Below are 26,239 nucleotides of genomic sequence, written 5' to 3' on the forward strand. Positions count from 1 at the left end.
ATCAGCCACTCAGGGTAACCTCTGGACACAAATTTCTCACATTTGTGCAAGTCTCTGATCAACATACCTATCGTCCACAATGCGTCGTACCCTGAGTAGCTGGCTCCATGGCAATGACCTCATCATCTGTGGTGGGGGAAAACTGTCAAAAATCAAAAGATTGTTTCTATCGGTAGGCTTAACAAATAGATCTGTTGTTAAACACCCATCAATGTTAGACACCAAGACATCCAGGAACTGCACCTGTGTTCTTGAGTATACCAGCGTGAACTTTAGTTCCGGATATATGTCATTCAACTCACAATGAAACAAATTTAATTGCTCCTTTGACCCAGTCCAAATAAAAAAAATGTCGTCAATATACCTCCACCAAGACTGGACAAAGGTCCAGCTTGGGGAGGTATATACATAGTTGGTTTCAACGTCATCCATCTAAAGGTCCGCGTATGTGGGGGCCATATTGGACCCCATAGCGGTACCTCTTTTTTGGCGGTAAATTCTATCACCAAATAGGAAATAGTTTTTAATAAGAACTTCTTCCAACAAGGTGAGTAGGAAAGACAGACTTCGGTTGGACATATCGGTGATTGTTAACCGTTTCCTAACAGCGTCAATACCCCTGTCGTGACTGATATTCGTGTAAAGAGACACGATATCAAAAGAACCCATTATTACATCTGAGTTGACTTTTAACCCCCTAATTTTATTCAAAAAATCAGAAGTATCTCTCACATAAGACACCGATTCAATAACATATCTGTGTAACACAACATCCAGAAATCTGGAGGCTCGACTGAATAGTGAATCCCGCCCGGAGACGATAGGTCGTCCGGGGGGATTTTCCAAATTCTTGTGAACCTTTGGAAGAATGTACAGAATCGGTGTCTTAGGATGGTCCGGTAAGAGAAAGTCACGTAATTTCTTATCAATGATAAGTTGGTCAACCGCATCATCCAGAAAAAGTCGCAAATTGGCCTGATATTGGGCGGTAGGGTCGTGTTGAAGACATTCATACACCTCTGTGTCATTAAGTTGTCGATAAACCTCGTCGTTATATTTAGCCGTGTCCCACACAACCACCGCTCCACCCTTATCGGCCATACGTATGGTAATACTGTCATCATCCCTTAATGCCCTCAAGGCCGTCCGTTCTGTGTGTTTTAGATTATTTTTAATATGCACATATTTATAACTTGATCTTAACCTGGCCACATCCTTCAGGACCAGCTTCTCAAAAGCATTGATGACACTATCTGAGGTAGGGGGTTGAAACATACTTTTGTTACGCAGTCCAACCCCAGCCAAGGTAAATACCTCACGGGGGTTGGACTGCGCAACATCAGCAGAACCACCCACAGCTTGTGTAGAAAAAAAACTGTTTGAGCTTTAAACTTCTAAAGTGTCTCCTACAATCCAGATCAGTTCGAAACCAGTCTACTGCTGGAACAGGACAAAAAGAAAGTCCTCTCGCTAAGACCTTCAACTCAGATTGAGAGAGTACCTTGGATGAAATATTGATGACCAACGACTGTTCATCTACTGGGTCCGTTGTCGTGTCTCCGCCCTCGTGGTTACACGGTGTCTTCCCCTTCCTGGATCTCTGATGTTTGCGGCCGCCCCTCCTTCCCCGGGGTCTCCAATCCCATTTAGCAGTTTCATGCGTGGTCTCTCCAGTTGACTATTCTCTCGAAATGGGACAAGTCTGTGACCCCACTCGAATGGAAAATCTGACTATTTCTGCGCATTTCACGCTCCCTGATTTGGTGGCTAGAGTCCTCGCGGATCCATCTGGGACATTCCTTTCTGAACTTCCAATTGCAAGTACTTACCACAGATGCAAGCATTCCTGGGTTGAGGGGGTGGCATTCTTTAGAATCTCTTGGTGCAAGGGGCTTGGTCCAAAACTGAGACCCAACTACCAATGAATTTGTTGGGACTTCGGGCCATTCTCCTGTTGCTTCATCACTTTGCATTCCAGGTGACAAGACTATCATTGCAGGTCCAAACCGAGAATGCGACAACCATCGCATGCATAAATTATCAAGGCAGGACTTGCCGCACCAAGGTCATGAAAAAAGCAGCGAAAATCTTAATCTTGACGTGGGCCAAAGATCATCTTCCAGTTCTCTTGGCAGTCCACATGTCCCAAATAGATGACTTGATAGCCAGCTTCCTCAACAGAGAGAAATTTGACCCGTGAGAATGGGAATTGCATCCCAAAGTCTTTTGGAAACTTTGTCAAAGGTGGGGGGTCACGACCACATGGCGTAGAATCATTTGCAAGGTGCCAATCTTTGTGGCAGGCTGTCAGGATCCCAAGATTGAGCAGTAGATGCTCTAGTAGTTCCATGGACAGAATTCTGGTTCCTTTACGTCTTTTCCCCCTTCCCAGTAATCCCATAACTTCTCAAAAAGATCAATTTAGAAGGCCTTCTGGTGTTTTGGAGAACCCCCAAAAATATAGTTTAAAACTAGAGATGAGCGAGCACCAAAATGCTCGGGTGCTCGGTACTCGAGTTGAACCTTTCGTAATGCTCAAAAGCTTGTTTCGAGTAACGAACCCCATTGGAGTCAATGGGGGACTCAAGCATTCTTGTATGGGACCGATGCTCTGCATAGGTGATGACTTGTGAAACACCAGAAAACATCAGAAAGTCATGGAAACACCACAGAAATGGATAGGGAAGGGCAGAGGCAGCATGCATGGCTGCATCTGAGGTTCCCAGGTCCCACTATTAAGGCAAAATGAGGGCAAGAGCCTGGCAGTCACCCCCCTAGCAATTTACTTGGGACAGACCCTCATTAGCAAGGCACATGTGCTGGCACATCTTAGCTAAGCACCACACTACCTGCAACCAAGGACAATCACTGCCTGCAGGTGACACCGATGCTTCTTCTCTTGGGTTATATGCTGTCCAACCTCCCTCACGACCCTGCTTCCACAGCGCACACAAAAGTTTCCCTGTGCAGCCTTCAGCTGCCCTCATGCCACACGCTGGCTGCATAGCCACATCACTTTCAAGTCGATTTATAAGTGCGTCTGTGATGAGGAGGAGCCGGAGACACACACTGCAGAGTGTTGGCAGGGCCAGGCAGCGACGCCCTTTGAAAGTGCTGGCGCTAGCCCACAATGCTGATGACAATTGATGATAAATTAACATACGATCATCATTCCAATCCCGTGACACCTCTGTCACAAAATTGTCAGGAGCTGCAAACGTGGGCATAAAGGGGACTCAGATGCCAGCACTTTTACCCATCTCCACAATGCAGCAGCGCATACTAACACCAAAGATTGGTTTGAAGCAGGAGGTGTCTCAAAAGTAGCAACCACAGGTATAGAGTGACCCAGTGAAAGTCTCATAAAATCACTAACGCTTCCTGTGAACGCTCCAATCCAGTATCTCAGATAACTGTGGTTACACTGATCCCCGAACCCCAAACAGAAGGAGGAGGTGGTATAATTAGGCCAAGAAACCATGACCGAGGTAGGACCCGCAATACTCTGTGTGGGAAGCGCGTAAGCGAGCCCAGGGTCAGGCTCGGTCACAGCCTCCACCTTGTGTGACCCAAGGTGCCGCGAGTTACATAGCAATGAGAAATCCATGTGTCCCCACACAATTCATTCTGTGTAGGTGTCAGACAGCTGAACACTGCAATGGGAGAGCCTTCTGCGCCCTACCTAAGTCAGTCAGTGTATTTGTGCCAGATAGGTAAAACACCGCAATGGGAAATCTTTGTGCACCCACAGCATAGGCGAACCCATGAAACTCAAAGACAGTATTACACATGAAGAAATCAGAGTGCCCAAACATGGCAGAGTTTCACCCTGCCAAGGACCTCGGCCTCGGCCCACATTTTTGCCCAATTCATTCTCTCTAAGTGTCAGATAGCTGAACAATGCAATGGAGAAGCCTTTGTGCACCCACAGTATAGGCAAGCCCCTGGAACCCAGGGACAGTATTAAGCAGGAAGAAAAGAGAGTGCCCAAACATGGCAGAGTTTCACCCCACCAAGGACCTCGGCCTCGGCTCACACCCTCAATAATCGTGGGCATAAAGCGGACTTGGATGCTAGTACAGCTGTGAACATCTTATTCAATCAGTAATGGTTGCTTTCATCGCTAAAGTTCCACAGGCTAAACATGACGCAGTTGATTCTTCCCCCACAGAACCTTGGCCTCTGCCCACACCCTCAGTAATCATGGACCTCAAGCGGACTCAAATGCTAGTACAGCTGTGATAGTCTCATTAATAGCCACACCACCCTCATGTCTATTTATAAATGCGTAATGGATGAGGAGGAACCGGAGGCACACACTCTAGAGGGTTGACAGGGCTAGTCAGCGACCTTCTTTGAAAGTGAGGGCGATAGCCCACAATGCTATTGAGAATTGATGGATTGACGTACGATCATCATTCCAATCCTGTGCCACTTCTGTCACAAAATTGTCCCCTTTATGCCCAAACGTGGGCATAAAGGGGACTCAGGTGCCAGCACTTCTACACATCTCCACAATGCAGCAATACTCTGTGTGGGAAGGACGTGAGCAGGCTCAGGGTCAGGCTCGGTCCCAGCCTTCAGCTTGTGTGACCCAAGTTGCCACGAGTTACATAGCAATGGGAAATCCATGTGTCCCCACACAATTCATTCTGTGTAGGTGTCAGATAGCTGAACACCACAATAGGAAGTCTTTGAGTTCCTTGGGCTCGCCTATGCTGTCGGTGCACAAAGATGGTATTACACAGGAAGAAATCAGAGTGCCCAAAAATGGTAGAGTTTCATCCTATCAAGGACCTCGGCCTCGGCCCACATTTCTGCCCTAGTCAATCAGTGTATTTGTACCAGACAGGTAAAACACCGCGATGGGAAGTCTTTGTGCACCCAAAGTATAGGCGAGCCCAAGGAACTCAAACATGGTATTACACATGAGGCAATCAGAGTGCCCAAACATGGCAGAGTTTCACCCCGCCAAGGGACTCGGCCCACATTTCTGCCCTAGTCAGTCAGTGTATTTGTGCCAGTCAGGTAAAACAACACAATGGGAAGTCTTTGTGCACCCACAGCATAGGTGAGCCCATGAAACTTAAAGACGGTATTACACCTAAAGGAATCAGAGCGCCCAAACAAGGCAGTTTCACCCCGCCAAGGACCTCGGCCTCAGCTCACACCCTCAGTAATCGTGGGCATAAAGCGGACTCGAATGGTAGTAAAGCTGTGAACGTCTCTTTAAATCAAAAGACTACATGAACCACAAAGAAGTTCCACAAGCTAAACCTGGCGCAGTTGATTCTTCCCCCACAGGACCTTGGCCTCTGCCCACACCCTCAGTAATCGTGGACTCGGATGCTGGTACAACTGTGAATGTCTCATTAATGCAGTAATGCTCCTTTTGTTTGGCCCAAACCACTGTCTCAGATAACTGTGGTAACACGAGAGAAAATACATGTTGCCCACCGCTGATCCCCAGACCCCAAACAGGAGGAGGAGGTGGCATAATAAGGCCGAGAAACCATGACCGAGGTAGAAGCCGCTAAACTCTGTGAGGGAAGTACGTGAGCGGGCCCTGGGTCAGGCTCGGTCCCAACCTCCACCTTGTGTGACCCCAAGTTGCCGTAAGATAAATAGCTATGGGAAATCCATGTGTCCCCACACACTTCATTCTCCGTATGTGTCAGGCAGCTGAACACCACAATGGGAAACCTTTGTGCACCCACAGTATAGGCAGTCCCCAGTAACATTTCTGTAGCAAGAGTATAGGCAGACCCCTGTAACATGTCTGTAGCAAGAGACTAGGCGGACCCCAATAACATTTATGTAGCAAAATTATAGGCAGACCCCAGTAACATTTATGTAGCAAGAGTATAGGCGGACCCCAATAACATTTATATAGCAAGAGTATGGGCGGACCCCAATAACATTTCTGTAGCAAGTGTATAGGCGGACGCCAGTAACATGTCTGTAGCAAGAGTATAGGCGGACCCCTGTAACATGTCTGTAGCAAGAGTATAGGCCAGGGGTGTCAAACTCATTTTCACCGAGGGCCACATCAGGCTTATGGGGACCTTCAAAGGGCCGATTGTAGAACAGTATAGTAAGGGCTCGTTCACACCAGCGTGTTAGCGTACATAATATGCAGTAGAAGCCATTGGTTTTAATGAGTTCATTCACATGATGTATATTTTCACACAGTATGACCTATTCTGTTACGTACTACGCACCCCAATAGGCCATTGAAGTGAATGGGCCGCGCAAATACGCGGTGAATGCGCAGGAAACCTATGTATTCAATGCATATTTGCGCACCATCTCAGTGGGCCCATCTGCGTTCTTTTCTGCGTGCCCAAATACGTAAGCATAAGCGATTTTTGATTGCACAAATACATAGCGTATTTGTGCGACCGAAATGCAATTACGCCCGTGTGAGTGAACCCTAATAGTGACCCCTATAGTGGTCGCACTGATAATAGTGACCCCTATAGTGGTCGCAGTAGTAATAGTGACTCTGATAGTGGCCCCAGTAAAAATATTGACCCCCACAGTGGTCAAATTAGTAATAGTAACTCTGATAGTGGCCCCAGTGAAAATAGTGACTCCCATAGTGGCCCCAGTAAAAATATTGACCCCCACAGTGGTCAAATTAGTAATAGCGATCCCCACAGTGGCCCCAGTAGTAATAGCGACCCCCACAGTAATATGAACCTCCTCCCAGCAGCAATATAACCCCCCCCCACCCAGCAGCAATATAACCCCCACCCCCACCCAGCAGCAATATAAGCCCCCCCCCACCAAGCAGCAATATTAACCCCCACCAGCAATATTAACCCCTTCCCCCTGCACCAGTATTAACCCCCACCCACGCAGCAGCAATATTAACCCCCACCAGCAATATTACCACCCCACCCCCACAGCAATATTAACCCTCTCCCAGCACCAATATGAACCCCCCGTCCCCTTCCCAACCCTGCAGCAATATTAACCCCCTTCCAGCAACAATATTATTCCCCCCACCCAGCAGCAATATTAACCCTCCCAGCAATATTAACCCCTCCCCACCGCAGAAATATTAACCCCCTCCCAGCAACAGTATTAACCCCCACCCACGCAGCAGCAATATTAACCCCCACCAGCAATATTACCACCCCACCCCCACAGCAATATTAACCCTCTCCCAGCACCAATATGAACCCCCCGTCCCCTTCCCAACCCTGCAGCAATATTAACCCCCTTCCAGCAACAATATTATTCCCCCCACCCAGCAGCAATATTAACCCTCCCAGCAATATTAACCCCTCCCCACCGCAGAAATATTAACCCCCTCCCAGCAACAGTATTAACCCCCACCCCCACCAGCAATATTACCACCCCACCCCCGCAGCAATATTAACCCCCTCCCAGCAGCAATATTACCCCCCCCCCCCAACACATCAGCAATATTAACCCCCTCACCCCCCCCCCCCCCAACACACCAGCAATATTAACTCAATCACCCCCGGCAGCAATCAGCAATATTAACCTCCTCCCAGCAACAACAATATTAACTCCCCACCCCCCAGCAGCAATATTAACTTCCCCTTCCCCAGCCATATGCTTACCTCCTCCTTGCGGTCAGCGCTGCTCCTCCTCGGATCGTGCTGAGCCCGGGTGGCATATTATCTTTTTCCACAAGACTTCTGCACTATTGAGCAATTCCAGCAACCTGATTGGTTGCTTGGTGAATCAGCGAACCCAAACAACCAATCACTGTGAATCAGCCAACCCAGACAACCAATCACGTTGCTGGAATTGCTCAATAGTGCAAAGTCTTGTGGAAAAAGTTTATATGCGCCCGGGTGCAGCACGGCACGCTTCCTCCCTGAGTCCTCTCCTGCGGAACTGAAGAGCAGGGGACTCAGGGGAGAAGGGATCAGCGCTGTCAGTGTGATTACCAGCGGGGAGCTGCGGCACCCCAGCTGGTAATCACTACAGTGGTGAGCGGCCGTCGGCATGCCGCGGGCCACATAACATGAGGCAGTGGGCCGGATTCGGCCCGCGGGCCTTGTGTTTGACACATGTGGTATAGGCGGACCCCAGTAACATTTCTGTAGCAAGAGTATAGGCGGACCCTAGTAACATGTCTGTAGCAAGAGTATAGGCGGGCCCCAGTAACATTTCTGTAGCAAGAGTATAGGTGGACCCCTGTAACATTTCTGTAGCAAGAGTATAGGCGGACCCCTGTAGCATGTCTGTAGCAAGAGTATAGGCGAATCCCTGAATCATTGGTGTACCAAGAGTATAGGCGAACACCTCAAAAAATTTGGTTACCAAGAGTGTAGGCGAAGGCCGGAAAAATGAGTTAGATAACAGTATAGGCAAGGGCCTAAAAAATTGGTGTACCAAGAGTTCAAGTCCACCCCTGAAAAATTGCTCAATCGCGAGGGCAGGTGAAACCCATAAACATTTTTTTTAAAGATACAGCTCGCTGTTGCTTAATTTCTAACAGAGCCTGGAGGCAGCCCTGTGAAAAAAATTGATTTGTATTGAAGTATAAATACTTTTGAAACTTTAAAAAATTGTAAAAAACTTTTGGGCTGCAGAAAAATTGGCAGTTCAGTATGATGACATGCTGTTTTAGGAGGAGCAGGAGGAGTAATAATGTCCGAGAGTGGTTGACAAAGCTAATTCCCCCTTTTTTTGTGGTGATAGAGGATGCATTTTTCTCCTGTTTCAGCGAAAAGAATCATTAGGTTCCGCTGCTTTCCGCCAGTGGAGAAGAGAAGTCTGGGGAAATCCAGCCTGTGTTCATCTTTATGAGTGTAAGCATGTCGGCACTGGCAGTTGACAGGCGGGTATGCCTATCCGTGGTGATTCCCCCAGCTGCACTAAACACCCTCTCTGACAAGACGCTAGCAGCAGGGCAGGCCAGCACCTCCAGGGCGTACAGCGCAAGTTCGTGCCACGTGTCCAGCTTTGACACCCAATAGTTGTATGAAGCAGAGGTATCACGGAGGATGGTGGTACGATCGGCTACATACTCCCTCACCATCTTTTTACAGTTCTCCCTCCAACTCAGCCTTGACTGGGGAGTGGTGACACAGTCTTGCTGGGGAGCCATAAAGCTGGCAAAGACCTTGGAGAGTGTTCTCCTGCCTGTGCTGGACATGCTGCCTGATCTCCGCTCCTCCCCTGCAACTTGGCCCTCTGACACTAGCGCTGTCAGAGGGGAACTTTAGCATCACTTTTTCCACCAGGACCCTGTGGTATTGCATCACTCTCGTACCCCTTTTCTCTTCAAAAATGAGAGTGGAAAGGTTCTCCTTATACCGTGGGTCTAGAAGGGTGTGCAGCCAGTAATCCGTGTTGGCCAGAATGCGTCTAACGCGAGGGTCATGAAAAAGGCAGCCTAACATGAAGTCAGCCATGTGTGCCAGGATCCCAGTGCCCAACACATCGCTGTCCTCACTAGGAAGATGACTTTCAGGATCCTCCTCCTCCTCCTCCTTTTCAGCCCATACACGCTGTACAGATGAAAGGCAAGCAGCATGGGTACCCTCTGCAGTGTGCCCAGCTGTCTCTTCCTCCTCCCCCTCCTCCTCCAAAATGCACTGAGATATAGACATGAGGGTGGTCTGGCTATCAAGCGACATACTGTCATCCCCCGTTTCCTGTTCCAACCGCAAAGCGTCGGCCTCTATGCTTAGCAGCGAACTTCTCAGCAGGCAAAGCAGCAGGATGGTAACTCTAATGATGGCTGCCTCGCCGTTCACCATCCGGGTAGCCTCCTCAAAGTTTCCGAGGACCTGGCAGATATCTGCCATCCATGCCTACTCAGTAAAGAATTGAGGAGGCTGACTACCACTACGGCGCCCATGTTGCAGCTGGTATTCCACTATTGCTCTACGCTGCTCGTACAGCCTGGCACACCTGTGCAGCATAGAATTCCAGCTAATGGGCACTTCGCACGGCGGTCGGTGCTCTGGCAGCTGAAACCGACTTTGCAGGGTCCTCAGGGTGGCAGCGTCCGTGGTATTATTGCGGAAATGTGCGCAGACATGGCTCACCTTGCCAAGCAGGTCAGACAAGTGGGGGTAGTTTTTAAGAAACCGTTGAACCACCAGATTGAAGACATGGGCCAGGCATGGCACGTGTGTGAGGCTGCCGCGCTGCAGAGCCACCACCAGGTTACGGCCGTTGTCACAAACGACCATGCCCGGTTGGAGGCTCAGCGGCGAAAGCCAGAGGTCGGTCTGCTCCGTCAGACCCTGCAACAGCTCGGGGACCATGTGCCTCTTGTCACCTAAGCTGATTAGTTTCAGCAAGGCTTGCTGACGCTTTCCCACCGCTGTGCTGCCGCACCACGTGCTACCGACTGCTGGTGACATGCTCACACTTTCTAATTGAGAGGTAGAGGTAGCAGAGGAGGAGGGGGAGGGTTTGGAGGAGGTGGCATAAAACGCCGCACATACCAGAACGGAAGTAGGACCCGCTATTCTGGGTGTGGGTAGCACGTGAGTGGTCCCAGGCTCTGACTCAGTCCCAGTCTCCACCAAGTTCACTCAATGTGCCGTCAGGGAGATATAGTGGCCCTGCCCGCCAGTACTTGTCCTCGTGTCCGTTGTTAAGTGGACCTTCCCAGTAACCGCGTTGGTGAGGGCACGATTGATGTTGCGGGGATGTGCTGGTGTAGGGCGGGGACGGCCCACTGGGTAAAATAGTGGCGATTGGGGACCGAGTAGCGCAGGACCGGCGCCGCCATCATATTTTTGAAAGCCTCCGTTTCCACAAGCCTGTACAGCAGCATCTCCAGGCTGATTAATTTGCCAATGTGCACATTTAAAGCTAGTGCATGCGGCTGGGTGCCGGCGTATTTCCGCTTTCGCTCCAACGCTTATGTTAGCGACAGCTGCACGCTGTGCTGAGAGACATTGCTGGATGGAGTGGAGGATGGTGGAGGTGAGGGTGTGGGTGCAGGCCGGGAGGCGGTCGCGCCTGTGTCCTGGGAGGGGAATCGGATCTCTGTGGCAGGTTGGGGCACAGGGGAAGAGGCAGTGGTGTGACCCAGAGGCAGTGAACGGCCTTCGTCCCACCTTGTGGGGTGCTTGGCCATCATATGCCTGTGCATGCTGCTGGTGGTCAGGCTGGTAGTGGTGGCTCCCCGGCTGATCTTGGTGTGACACAGGTTGCACACCACTGTTCGTCAGTCGTCCGTGCTCTCACTAAAAAACATCCACACCTTTGAACACCTAGCCCTCTGCATAGAGGCTTGCCGCAAGGGCGTGCTTTGGAAAACAATAGGGGGATTTCGCTCTGGCCCTGCCTCTACCCCTGGCTACCCCACTGCCTCTTCCAACCTGTCCTGCTGCGGCACTTGCCTTCCCCTCTGAAGCCCTGTCCTCAGTGGGCTTAGCAAACCAGGTGGGGTCATTCACCTCATCGTCCAGCTGCTCTTCCTCCGAATCCTCTGTGTGCTCCTCCCTCGGACTTACTGCCCTTACTACTACCGCACTGATAGACAACTGTGTCTCATCATCCTCATCCACAAAAAACTCTTGAGACAGTTGCCGGAAGTCCCCAGCCTCATCACCCGGACTCCGGGAACTTTCCAAATGTTGGGCATCGGTCACGACAAACTCTTCAGGTGAGAGAGGAACCAGTTTTTCCCACTCATGGCAGTGCCCCGAGAACAGTTCCTGGGAGTCTGCCTGCTCAGAATGTGTCTTTTTCATGGAGTGAGGAGGCTGGGAGGAAGCAGGAGCCGCCAGAGGATTCAGAGTAGCAGCCCCTAGGCCAGGAGTAGTGGACTGCGTAGAAGAGTGGGTGGTCGATACATTGCTGGATGCATTTTCTGCCATCCACGACAGGACCTGCTCACACTGCTCTGTTTGTAATAAAGGTCTACCACGCGGACCCATACATTGTGATATGAAGCTGGGGAGCCCAGAATCTTGCCTCTCTCCTAATCCCGCAGCAGCCAGCTGTGATTTACCTGGACCAGGAACTCGGCCTATGCCCACACCCTCACTTGGACGTCCGCGTCCTCGACCCTTACCCCTACTCCTCATCATGGCGGATTAAGAATAGAGCAGGGCCCAAATAAATTACCCCACTGTACAGCACTGACAACTGTGGCTAATTCACCGCACACAGAGACTTGCAGATAGCGGAGGCTCTATGCTGTGACTTGTGTCTTGCGCTGATACCTAGGGGTAATTTACCGCTCGCAGAGACTTGTAGATTATAGAGGCTGTATGGAGTGGGAGAAGACTCTAAAGCCAGTGGATAGTGCTGGTAACTGCGACGATCTCAACCCCACCAAGTAAAGGGTATTGTGAGATGCTCTGCACAGCGGCAGAGCTGAAATACTTTGCAGTGGCCCCGGTAATATTACAGTACTGTTTAGCAGTGAGACCTCTGTCTAATGCACTGCAGACAGAGAACGGTATAAATGAGGTAGTTCGCAGTGGCCTAGGAAATAGAGTATTTTTAGCGGTGAGACCGCTGTTTAATGCACTGCAGACATAAAATGATATAACTGAAGTACTTTGCAGTGGGCTAGGAAGTTTTAGAGTGCAGTTTCCCGGTGAGAGCAGGTTGTAGAGCACTGCAGGCTGAGAACGCTATTACTGAAACACTGGGAACAGGCCTAGATGCGCAATACAAAAGTTGATGCACTACTGCTCCCAACCAGCCACAAGTATAATGCACACAGTGAGATGTAGCCCTAAGAAGGAGCGTTGGGGTTCTTGTACGGAGGATCAGGACTGTATAACTTTCCCTATAGAAGCAGCTCTGTCCCTAAACTTTGCGTAATGCACTGCAGACTGAGAACGCTATAGCTGAAATGGCCTGCACAGCCCGAGAGGCTTAAAAAAAATTGGTGCACTACTGCTCCAAGTCAGCCACAACTATAACGCACATGATGAGGAGTAGCCCTAAGCAGGACCATTGGGGTTCTTGAAGACAGGATCCTACACTAACATTATCCCTGTATAAGCAGCAGCACTTTCCCTAACCTCTGCCAGCGTGTGTCTGAGGCGAGCCGCGGGTGCCAACAGTTTAAGTACTTGGTGGTCACCTGATCTCGCCAGGCACTCACTGCTGTTGGTGGGTAGAGGGCTGGCACGTCACAGCAGGAAGTGGTAATGCCTTCCCTGCATGTCGATTGGCTAGAAAATGGCGCTAAACATGCGGGGAAGGGAAATGCATTTGACTCGAGTACCGCGTGGTGTTCGTCTCGAGTAACGAGCATCTCGAGTACACTAATTCTCGAACGAGCATCAAGCTCGGACCAGTGTGCTCCCTCATGACTATTTAAAACCTAACCTTTATTAGTAAACTAGCTGATCTACCCGGCTTCGCCCGAGTTAATTTGGTGCTGGTGTTTATCTGGTGTTCACACGGAAAATCTTATGAAGTCGTGGTTACTTTAGAGATACCGGAAAAACATATGTTCACCATTTTGCATAGTTCTCTGCGTTACCCAGGAAACACCACGTGGAGGCAACCATGCGACGTTTCCTTTATATAAATTGACATCAGTAAGTGAGAGAATTAGATTCCATACATAAGATTTGGATGCTAATTCTTTTGCGCTAAGAATTGAATAATCGAGTTGGGACTAGGGATGAGCGAGTATACTCGCTAAGGCACTACTCGCTCAAGTAATGTGCCTTAGCCGAGTATCTCCCCGCTCGTCCCGAAAGATTCGGGTGCCGCCGCGGGGCGGGGAGCTGCGGGGGAGAGCAGGGAGGAACGGAGGGGAGATCTCTCTCTCCCTCTCTCCCGCCCGCTCTTCCCCGCTCCCCGCCGCAACTCACCTGTCAGCTGCGGCGGCCCCCGAATCTTTAGGGACGAGCAGGGAGATACTCGGCTAAGGCACATTACTCGAGCGAGTAGTGCCTTAGCGAGTATACTCGCTCATCCCTAGTTGGGACCCATTAGCTTTTCCTACTTATGACATAATCAATGCTCGTGCCAAATTTCATGTTTCTACGACTTTGGGAAGTGAGAAAATTACATTCCGTACGTAAACTTTGGACGCTAATTCTTTTGCGTATAGAATTGAATAATCGAGTTGGGACCCATTAGCTTTTCCTATTTATGACATAATTAATGCTCCTACCAAATTTCGAGTTTCTATGACATCGGGAAGTGAGAGAATTAGATTCCATACGTAAAATTTGAACGCTATATCTTTTGCGCATAAAATTGAATAATCGAGTTGGGACTAGAGATGAGCGAACGTGTCCGTTACGGACACATCCGCACCCGGACACCCGCTTTAGCGAACACTGCAGTGTTCGCGCGTAAGTGTCCGGGTGCCGCCGGGGGGCGGGGAGATGCGCGGCGGCGCGGGCGGCAGTAGCGGGGAACAGGGGGGAGCCCTCTCTCTCTCCCTCTCCCCCCCACTCCCCGCCGCACCCCCCCGCGCTGCCACGGCGGCCCCCGAACTTTTTCGCCCGAACACCGAGGTGTTCGCAAAGTTCGGTGTTCGGGCGAAAAAGGGGCGGGGCCGAACGTGTTCGCTCATCTCTAGTTGGGACCCATTAGCTTTTCCTATTTATGACATAATCAATGCTCCTACCAAATTTCGAGTTTCTATGACATCGGGAAGTGAGAGAATTAGATTCCATATGTAAAATTTGAACGCTATATCTTTTGCGCATAGAATTGAATAATCGAGTTGGGAACCATTAACTTTTCCTATTTATGACATAATCAATGCCCGTGTTGAATTTCAAGTTTCTATGACATCGGGAAGTGAGAGAATTAGATTACGTACGTAAAATTTGGACACTAATTCTTTTGCGCTTAGAACTGATTAATCGAGTTGGGACCCATTAACTTTTGCTATTTATGACATAATCAATGCCCGTGCCAAATTTTAAATTTCTATGACATCGGGAAGTGAGAGAATTAGATTCCGTACGTAAAATTTGGACGCTAAATTGTTTGCACTTAGAACTGAATAATCAAGTTGGGACCCATTAACTTTTCCTATATATGACATAATAATCAATGCTCTTACCAAATTTCAAGTGAGATTATTAGATTCCGTACGTAAAATTTGGACGCCAATTCTTTTGTGCTTAGAATTTAATAATCGAGTTGGGACCCATTAGCTTTTCCTATTTTGGAGATAATTTATGCTTGTGCCAAATTTCAAGTTTCTACGACATCGGGAAGTTAGAGAATTAGTGGCGAGTCAGTCAGTAAGGGCTTTCGTCTTTATATATATAGATATGTAATTTAGAAGGCTCAGCTATCACTAAATATGGACACACATCAATGAAACCTTGTTGCTTTCCTCGAGTTTATGGATATTTACTCAAGTAAACGACAGCCAGGTGATAACACTAGGTATTATACTATCCCTCGTGTAAGTATATAAACTTATCACACACTGTTGCTCCTAAAGAGAGTGACTGGTTCACCTTATATTGTGTGACCTATAACATACACTAATGTAGAATCCATGCCTTAGTGCAGAGATCACACCTGTAGAGCCCTCTATTAACTCCTTGAACCGAGCAATGCCATCCAAGCCTACAAAGTGGAGACTAGATGGGTCCCCAGCTCTCTTCTCTCCCCGATTCCTTATAAAGCCCTGTAGTGTTAGTGCAGCTCATCTCCTCTGATCCTCAGCAGTTTTTCTGCTAGATTCTAGGTACGCACTCCTGACTGCTAGTCCCGAAATGAAGATTTCCTCTTAACTCTCTAAATGACGTTAAAAACTTGGGAGTGAAATGGAAAAATTCTACCATCTTGGAAGGAGTGTCTTGTGTGGGTTAAATAATCATTTACTGTGATAGGTCGGACTTTATGGATGCAGCATTACCACGTTTTGGGGGGTTTTCTTTAGATTTTTTGTATTATAAATACATTTTTTCTTTACTATTATTACCTTTTTTTCGTTCCCACAGGGGATAAGAACTTGTAATGGTTTGGTCTCTACTGCAGTATAATGTAATACCAAAGTATTACATCATAAGGTGATCTGACAGGCAATTTATGACGCCATGTCATAAGCAGTCTGCAATGGCAGGCCTGGGGGCTGTCAGAGGGCTCCCGGCTCCCATGGCAACCGACCACCACAGTGCAATTTCATAGTTGGAGGTTGTTCGAGACCCTTGAACATAAGTTGGGGCTTTTAAATACTGTTGTCAGAATTGAGAGTGGCATTTAAAGGGTTAGTGCTGATCAGAGCTGTTGCAGATGGGTGTCAGAATGCCTATTGTGTATATTGCTTGGCTGCGCCTACTGCTCACATACAAATTGATTACATTGGTGCCCAGAGGAGGGGTAGCTAGTAGGAGAAGATGACACTTTTCTGCTTCGTGTCCGCCTCCTAGTGGCAGCAGCTGTGTACTGCAATGATACAGATGAGAAAGAGATTTTACGGTAAGTATAAAAATCCAGTTATTTTGCCTCAAGTATTTGTATTTTTGCAGCGATTTGATTAAAGATTTACAAGGCCGGAATCGCAGGTGCAGTCTTCATGGCTCTTTTTCTGCAGATTTTTCACTAAGGCCAGGAGTGAATTTACAAAAGAATGGAATATTAAAGGGGTTGTCCCGCACCGAAACTTTTTTTTTTTTTTTCAACCCCCCCCCCCCCCCTGTTCGGTGCGAGACAACCCCGATGCAGGGGTTAAAAAAAAAAACCGCACAGCACTTACCTGAATCCCCGCGCTCCGGTGACTTCTTACTTACCGGTTGAAGATGGCCGCCGGGATCTTCTCCCTCGGTGGACCGCAGGGCTTCTGTGCGGTCCATTGCCGATTCCAGCCTCCTGATTGGCTGGAATCGGCACGTGACGGGGCGGAGCTACACGGAGTCGGCATCCTGCACGAGCGGCCCCATTGAGAAAAGAAGAAGACCCGGACTGCGCAAGCGCGTCTAATTTGGCCATTAGACGCCGAAAATTAGACGGGCTCCATGGAAACGAGGACGCCAGCAACGGAGCAGGTAAGTGAAAAACTTCTTATAACTTCTGTATGGCTCATAATTAATGCACAATGTACATTACAAAGTGCATTAATATGGCCATACAGAAGTGTATAGACCCACTTGCTGCCGCGGGACAACCCCTTTAAGGAAGGGTTTTTCTGGATCCACTTCTGGCCTTGACTTAAAAAATTGTGAGAAAAACAGCATTACAAACTACATGAGATTAATGGGAGAGTTTTACATTTTAATTACTTTCCGGTTTAAAAACAAAACATAAAATTCATTTTTTTTAATCCCAACAGAAAATCCCAGTGAGACCTCAGAGGGAAATGTCATGTTATCAGGAAATTATAAAGTAGAAGATGAAGATATCGTGCAGCGCTCTACAGGAAAAAACCTCATTACTCTTAATGTACCTAAAGGACTTGACAGTACAGATCCATCATATAATCCCCCTATTCATGAGGAAACCTCTCCTGACCAATCACAGATTATTACCACAAGTGAGGGTCAGAAACCGGCTAAAAAATACCAGTGTGGTGAATGTGGAAAATGCTTTGCCAGCAGCTCAGGTCTCTTTATGCACAAGAGAATTCACACAGGAGAGAAGCCATTCTCCTGCTCAAAATGTGGGAAATGTTTTACCCGAAAATCAATTCTACAAACACATGAGGGAATTCACACAGGAGAGAAACCATTTCAATGTCCAGAATGTGGGAAATGTTTTATGCTGAAATCAGTTCTTCTTAAACATCAGAGAAGTCACATAGGAGAAAAACACTATTCATGTTTAGAATGTGGGAAATGTTTTACAGAGAAATCAAGCCTTGCTAGACATCAGAGAAGTCACACGGGTGAGAAGCCATTCCAATGCTCAGAATGTGGAAAATGTTTCTTTACTAACTGTGATCTGCAGAATCATCAAAGAAGTCACAAGCCTTTTTTATGCTCAGAATGTGGAAAAAGTTTCATGCTTAGATCAGATCTTGTTAATCATCAAAGAATTCACACAGGAGAAATCTCATATCCATGTTTAGTATGTGGGAAGTGTTTCAAAAAGAAATCTAGTCTTGTTGCACACCTGCGAATTCACACAGGAGAGAAGCCATTTTCATGTTCAGAATGTGGAAAATGTTTTACACAAAAATCACCTCTTATTAAACATCAACGTATTCACACAGGAGAGAAGCCGTATTCATGTTCACAATGTGGGAAATGTTTTACAAATAAATCCGTTCTTGTTACACATGAGATAATTCACACAGGAGAGAAACCATTTTCATGCCCGCTGTGTGGGAAATGTTTTACAAATAAATCAATTCTTGTTAGACATGAGAGAATTCACACAGGAGAGAAACCATTTTCATGCTCAGTGTGTGGTAATTTTTTTAGGACTAAATCAGGTCTTCTTAAACATGACAGAAGTCACACAGGGGAGAAGCCATTTTCATGTTCAATATGCGGGAAATGTTTTACGAATAAGTCAAATCTTGTTACACATGAGAGAAATCATAAAGGAGAGAAGCCATATTCATGCTCAGAATGTGAGAAATGCTTTACAGATAAGTTACAACTTGTTAGACATGAGAGAATTCACACAGGAGAGAAGCCATATTCATGCTCACAGTGTGGGAAATGTTTTCTAAATAAATCAATTCTTGTTATTCATGAGAAAATTCACACAGAAGAGAAACCATTTCCATGTTCAAAATGTGATAAATGTTTTTTAAATAGAACAAATCTCATTACACATGAGAGAATTCACACTGGTGAAAAACCATTTTCATGTTTAGAATGTGGGAAATGTTTTGCAGAGAAATCAAATCTTGTTACACATCGGAGACGTCACACAGGAGAGAGGCCGTATTCATGTTCAGAATGTGGAAAATGTTTTACCCAGAAATCAAGTCTTGTGAAACATCTTAAAAGTCACACAGGGGAGAAGTAATTTTCATGTTTAGAATGTGGAAAATGTTTTCTAGATAAAGCAAGTTTTATTAGACATGAGAAAAGTCACAAAGGAGAAAAGCTATGTTCATGTTCAGAATGTGGAAAATGTTTTACTACTAAATCGAATTCACACAGGAGAGAAGACATTTTCGTGAGCAGAATGCGACCTACTTTTTAATATTTTAGTGAAACTTCGGAATCATAAGAGAACTTACACAGTGGAGAAGTCATTTTGATGTTTGCGGAAAATGCTTTACAATTACATCAGATTTGAAACTCATCAGAAAATCATACAGAGAAGAAACCGCATGCTTTTGGGGAACGATATAAGAGCAAAAAAAGATTTTTGGCTGATCAGTTATCCATTGACATTAAATAGCTAATAAGTGCTGAATAAATCAGCCAAACACCGAAATATACCTGAGGCCAACTGTGAGTGGGATCCATGAATACAATGTACTGTGGATAGAAGGAAGAAGAGCCTGGTTTATTTCCAAAAGCAGCAACACTGATTTATTACCATGAACCTTGCTTCTTACTACTGTGTTTATAACTCCGCCCACAGTGCAGGCCAGTCCAGAGTCACACAGCGGAAAAGTCATTGCACCGCATTGAAGCTTTTAACATCTGTGGACATATGAATGTGTGATCCCCAATTGTACAGTATGCACTGATAACGGTGATGGAACGGAATAAAGCGACAAACCTTGAGTCTGCAATCAGTTATTTCACCGATATTAACAGATCTGTTGTTGAACTCTCGCTGCTGCCCCTGGAAGCATTCTGTTGGTTTGTTTTCTTTAAAACCCACTGAAATCAATGAGGCAAAAAATTAAAAGTTTATTTCGGCTTTAATTCTGTTTTTCTCTGCTCAAAAAATGGAATAGACAGATGGAAAGGCTGAATGGAGGCAAACGCTTGTGTGAAAGGGGCCACAGATGTGGATTCTGGTCAGTCATTTGGTTTTGTTTGTAACTAGGAGTCGGTCCAGAATGCGGAGGATGCACACATTTTATGCTGCTCTTGGTTTATGTTCCACTCCCCGCTTTTGTCTACAAGATACTGAATGAATTAAGTGTAAATGAGCCTTTGTTCTTCTTTAAACAATATTTTTATTCAGTTTTGTCAATTTGTTTAACAAAGGAAACAAAGCAAGATCTGAGTATTGCATAAACGGAAACAAATCAAACAGTTGTGTTAGAAATGTAGGAGAAAGTGAACTGGTCAAAGTATGGTTTCATATCCTTCCAGATATATGAAGGTAAAGCGACTGGGTCCATCAGTCAGGTATAAACCGTCTGCATTATTTAGATTATGGAAGCAGCAGTAAGAACTCTGGAGCCAAGCTATCCAATCACGCCTGAAATTCTCCTTTTTATTGAAAGCACTGCAATGCAAACCTTCATAGCAGCAGTTATTATTAACTGACTTCATTATGTCAAGGATAGAGGGGATGGAGTTACCATTCCATGATTGGAATGCGTGAAGTACTTGGGAGTTGGTCTTCATCTAAGTTCAATAGAGCCAAAGCAGGGTTAGGCAACACCTGAATGTTGCTAAGGTTTCTGATAAATTGAAAGGCCTGGCTCCAGAGACTGGGGACATACAGGCAACCCCACCACAAATGCACCAGGAGTTTTCGAAATGGGTGGCACATTTAGATACTGAGCCAACCAAGGAGTTTGCCTTGTACCACTGGTTGTCTTCCCATTTCTTGCTGATATTTTCATGGGATCTATTAGAGGCTGGTTTAATATAGCATAGTAGGTGGATAAGCCTTTGTTAAAGCCTTGAAGTGATGAAAGCCAGGCATCAATTTTGGGTGGCTCATTGATTCACATGGGAAGGTAGAAGGGCTTTAGAAGATGTCTGATTTGCAAATGTTTGAAGAAATCTGGTTTAGGGATGCTAAATTTGTTAGCTATTTCTATTAATGTTAGAAAATGCCTATCCTCCCATAGTTGGTTAATATAGGTCAGGCCTAATTGTTTCCAATTGAAAAGAGAGAAATTCTCAACAGCTTTATAGAGTGGGAAGGAAATTAATTTTATTTTTTTGGTCACCATATTCAAAAATTTGGGACCGCAAGGAGAGTGGCTGAGATAAGGGAGGGTTTAGAGTTAAAGTACAATTGAGCTAATAGGTGGTGTTTAAGGGAACGGTTGTTTTAGTCTATAGTTCTCAATAGATACCCACTCTTTTATAGGATCCTTTAGCCACGAGAATCTAAGTTGGTCTTATATTGTCGCTTTATAATATTTAATAATGGAAGGAGACTCAAGGTCGACATTTTTCCGATGGATGTAGAGGATATCACTTCTGACCACGGGTCTACTTTTTCCCCAGGTGGAGGAAAAAAGTGTGAATTGGATATCTTTTAGGATAAGAAATTGGAAGGAAAATAGGAACATTGTGAAATAAGTATAATATTTTAGGGAAGTTTAGCATTATTTTTTTTTAACCCCTTCATGACACGGCCTATTTTGGGCTTAAGGACGCAACAATTTTTGGCGGATTTTCTTCTCCGTTTATCAAAAGCCATAACTTTTTTATTTTTCCATCGTCGCGGCCGTATGAGGGCTTGTTTTTTGCGTGGCAAACTGTAGTTTTTATCGGTGTCACTTTCGGGTACATAGACTATATTGTAAATCTTTTTTTTTTTTTTATGATAGCAGGGAGAGAAAACGCATCAATTCTGCCATAGATTTTTTATTTATTTTTTACAGCGTTAATCATGCAGCATAAATGAGACATTCCATTTTTTCTGCGGACCGGTACGGTTACAACAATACCAAAATTCTTACATTTTTAGGTTTTCCCACTTTTCTGCAATAAAATCCCTTTTTTTTGGAAATCTTTTTTCTATTCTAAATCGCTGCATTCAAAGTCCTGTAACTTTTTTATTTTTTGATGTACGAAGCTCTAGGAGGGCTTATTTTTTGTGAGATGAGCTGTAGTTCTTATGGGTACCATTTTGGGGTACATATGGCTTTTTAAATCACTTTTATTGCATTTTTAGTGAGGCAAAATGCTACAAAATTAGCAGTTTGCTTCAGTTTTTTAGCGTTTTTTTTGCGTTTTTTTCCGTGCACAGTCAAAAGCATGTGCATCTTATTGTATGCGTCGTTACGGATGCGACAATACCAAATATGTGAGGTTTTATTTATTTTTTACCTTTTTTATACTAATCTGAGAAAAAGCATTAAAAAATGTTTTTTTTACTCTTTTTTTACATTTTTTTTATTCATTTTTTTAATCTTTGTTTTTTTTTTTTTACAACATTTGTGTCCCCCTGGGGGACTTTAACCACTGCCCTGATGATTGCTGTCATAAGGCATGGCAGAGCTACTGCTCTGCCATGCCTTATCGCTTATACAGCGATCATAGGCATAGGCAATACAGGACGCCAGTGTCTGGCGTCCTGTTACCATGGTGACAGGCCGGGCTCTCACGATGTTATCGCGAAAGCCGGCCGGAGACACAGAGGGAGTCCGCTCCCTCTGTGAACTCTTTCCCTGCCACGATCTACTTAGGGAAGGTGTTAACAGCAGGGGGCGCATCTCCGATGCCCCCCCGCTGTTGCAACGGGACGCCGGCTGTGCCTGACAGCCGGCTCCCGCTGCGGGATAGTGTGGGATCATATGTGATCCCGCGCTATCCCCATGACGTAAACTTACGCCCTGCAGTGGGAAGGGGTTAAAGTGTACCTTGAAGACAATACAATGATGATTCCTGTAAGCTTTACATTTTTAGGTATTCCATACATTGTTGTCATGACAAAATAAAATGTTAACCTTATGGTCTTCCATAGTTTAATTATAATCTTTTACTTGTCGTCTTCAATTCTCCCATTATAGACAAACTCATCTACTCACTTACAGTTTACCACAGGAGAGGAAGTAAGAAAGGGCAAAAAGGGAAAAGTTTCATTATCTGCACTACAAATGGCAATAAAAGAAATTACTCTAAAAATCGAGAAACATAAATTATTTACCAGGTGGGAAAAAATACCACAAGATGCAGACATGGGAGAAAATGTTCAGGAAGGACTGGTGAAAAATCCGAGCCTGTTTGATAAGTAAGACCTGGAGGGAAACATATTTCAGAATTATGCATCATGCCATATATGGTTTGGATATTCCAGCCTTCTTTCCCTCAGCACATCACACAGTGTCGAAAATGTGGAACACCAGCCACAGATTAAGTCCATGACATTTGACATTGTGCAGGATTTTTAGAAGAAGCTCACACATTATATAAAGGAACAATTAAAATTACAATACCCAGGGAGATACAAACTATAATCTTCCACAATGATGAAATAAAGGAATTGGATGGATCTACTCCCCTAAGATTCTCCCAATTCATCCACAAAGTTCTTCTAGTAGTGAAAAGATGTCTGCTAAAACATTGGCTTCTGCAAACAATTCCAGGAATAACTCAACTTGTAGCGCAACTCAAACATTTGTCAAGTATGGAATGAATGGAGGCAGAGAGACCTGAAGAAAAATCGGCAAAATGCTTTTTCAAAAAATGGCAGATATTTCTTCACTCCCATTACTCTGATAAAGAAGTTAGGCAGATAGTTACTCCCTTTCATTACACACTCTGGTACATGATGGAAGATAGCAAGGATTCTCTGGGATGATTGAGTCCACAGAGTAGAGGGCAGCAGAGAACATGACATAAGATAGGGGTGGAAAGGGCTTGGAGGGAGATGAGAAGGATGGAAATGTATATTATGATTTTAATGGCTGAGATTCTGCCCAATGAGGAAATCCTGTATGCTTTTAATTTATTTAGTTCTGTTTTGATGGAAGCTAGAAGGGCCTTAAAATTTTGGTCAAAGATTTTGGATGACAGGGAGGTTAAATCTATGCCTAAGTAGGGAAAAGCTTCCTCAGTGCAGCTAAATGTGGGTTTCTTTGTGAAGAAAGTGATTACAGATTTTTTGATCCTATACAATGGTATTGACTGCTTTTAAGGATGGAGTTGGGTTTGTTAAGGCTAGTATGATGTAATCAGTGTAAAGGCCAATTTTATGATTTTCAATGCCTACCTGGATTCCAGAAACATTCGAGGATGACCTGATGTGTTCTGCGAAAGGTTCCATTAACAGAGCGAATAATAATGGAGACATGGGGCAACCCTGCCTAGTACCATTAATGATCGAAAAGGTTTTGGACCTAAAGCTTGAGGAATAAAAATGGCCATTAAGCGAGAAATATAAGGACATTGTGGCAGATAAGAAGTTTCCCCTGAATCCAAACCTCTCAAGGACAGCTCTTAAGTAACCTTAATGTACCCTGTTGAATGTCTTCTTCGTGTCAAGTGATAGAAGCAAAGAAGGGTTCAGACCAGATTTAGCTAGTTTGATAAATCTCCCGGTAGCGTCTGAGGTTTGCCTTCTTTTAATAACCCCACTTGAATTAGGCTTGGTAAAATACTGTTAAGCCTTCAAGTCAGAATTTTAGCAAAGATTTTCATGTCAGTGTTAAGCAGTCAGATAGGCCTAAAAATTTCAAGGGTAGTATGCTGTTTACCAACTCTTGGGAATGTAATAGAAATGAGCGAGCATACTCGCTAAGGACAATTACTCGATAGAGCATTGTCCTTAGCGGAGTATCTCCCCGCTCGGAAGAAAAGGTTCTGGCGCCGGTGACAGGTGAGTTGCGGCAGTGAGCAGGAGGGAGCGGGGGGGAGAGAGGGAGACAGATCCCCCCTCCATTCCTCCCTGCAGCTCCCCGCCGGCAGCCGAATCTTTTCTTCCGAGCGGGCAGGTACTCGCTAAGGTCAATGCTCGATCGAGTAATTGCCCTTAGTGAGTATGCTCGCTCATCTCTAGAATGTAACAATAAGGGCTGTCAGTATTTCTAGAGAAAAGGATTCTGCATGGGTAGCATAATTAAAATATTTTTTAGGAGATATGGACTTAGAACATTTGCAAACATTTTGTAATTTTCCTTGGATAGGCCATCAGGCCAAGGAGACGTATTTAGTTTTATGGAAGCAATGGTGTCTAGGATTTCTGATGTGGAGATCTCCTTCTTCAGAAAAACAGATTGTGATTCAGAGAGGAGAGGGAGTGAGATTGGGATGTGCAATGTTCTTGTCATCTTTTAAGTTGTAGAGCCAATCACAGTAGTATGCAAATTCCCCTGCTCTTTCACGAGGATTGATCATTTTGTTGCTATGGAAATCATATAGGAATGGAATTCTAGTTTTCGGTTCTTTGGCTTTAACCCTTTTAGCTAGGAGTTTAGAGGCCGTTTCCTTGGCTATAGTTGATGAGCTTGGATTTGTGAAGAGAAGTTCAGATTTATTCTGCACAAGGTTAAACCATCAGAACTGTGATTTTTTTTTTCAGATCAAGCAAAGTATTGTCAGAGAAATAGTTTTTGTTTAAAACCTTTAGCTGCTTAATATGTGACAAGGTCAACTCTTTTAATCTTTTTTTTCCTTTTCGTAGGCTTTCGCTGCTTTCTCTAAAAAGTGACCTCTTATCACAGCTTTATGGGCACAGCAGATAGACGAGGTATCACCAACATCGTTTAAAGAGAAGTAATCCTTCAAATGCTTTTGAGTTTCATTCGAAAAGTCCAAGTCATTGAGAAGGGATTTATTAAGCCTACAAGGGGCTAGCTTAAACACCTCGCTAATAGCCAAGGAATTAGGGGCATGGTCAGACCAGGTTTATAAGACCTATGTCAGTGAAGTGGGAGCCATGGAGTACCCATTTGTCTATTAAGAATCAATCAATGCGAGAGTATACACTGTGTGGGTATGAGAAAAAGTGTAATCCCTCATTAGCATGTGGGATTTTTCAAACATCGTATAAATTGTTTTGGAAAATTGGGTCCTGTAGTTTCTGTGCATTACCAGCGAGGTACGGGCCACTTTTGTCGAGATAGCTGTTGGGGATAGTTTTGAAGTCTCCACAAACTATCAATGCCCCTTGTTTCACATTTGAGATGTAGTCTAGAACTCCCAGGACAAAAGTGGATTGCTTGGTATTTGGTGAGTAAATCCTGAGAATAGTTTATAAAGTGTTATTGATCAGGCAAACTAAGATAATAAATCTTCTCTCATCATCTGCAACCACATTTAGACATTGGAACACTGCAAAATGTCTTATGACTATTAAAACACCCTTATTTTTATTAATGGCATGGGAAAAAACAATATGGGAAGTTTTTGTTTTTAAGTCTGATAGTGTATGTTTCATTTAAATGAGTTTCTTGGGTGCAGAAAATGTTGCAGTTGAGTTCGATGGCGTCTCTCCAGAGGAGGGACCATTTAACGGGGCTATTGAGGCCTTTGACATTTAGTGAGGAAATTTTTATAACCATGGGATCAAAATA

At 45.3% G+C, this 26,239-nt stretch overlaps 1 protein-coding gene across 1 annotated transcript in view; it reads left to right on the forward strand.

Annotated features, from left to right (window-relative positions):
- The window catches only part of LOC136592300 (zinc finger protein 271-like), a 53,166-nt gene extending 33,169 nt beyond the window's left edge, over window positions 1-19,997 (forward strand). Inside the window, exon 9 of the mRNA XM_066588589.1 lies at window positions 17,231-19,997. Coding sequence (XP_066444686.1) covers window positions 17,231-18,876 — 1,646 coding nt within the window. The 3' untranslated portion in view covers window positions 18,877-19,997. The remainder of the gene's footprint in view (window positions 1-17,230) is intronic.
- Window positions 19,998-26,239: the final 6,242 nt, after the last annotated feature.

The sequence above is a fragment of the Eleutherodactylus coqui genome, chromosome 1, assembly GCF_035609145.1.
Source record: "Eleutherodactylus coqui strain aEleCoq1 chromosome 1, aEleCoq1.hap1, whole genome shotgun sequence".
NCBI lineage: Eukaryota > Metazoa > Chordata > Amphibia > Anura > Eleutherodactylidae > Eleutherodactylus > Eleutherodactylus coqui.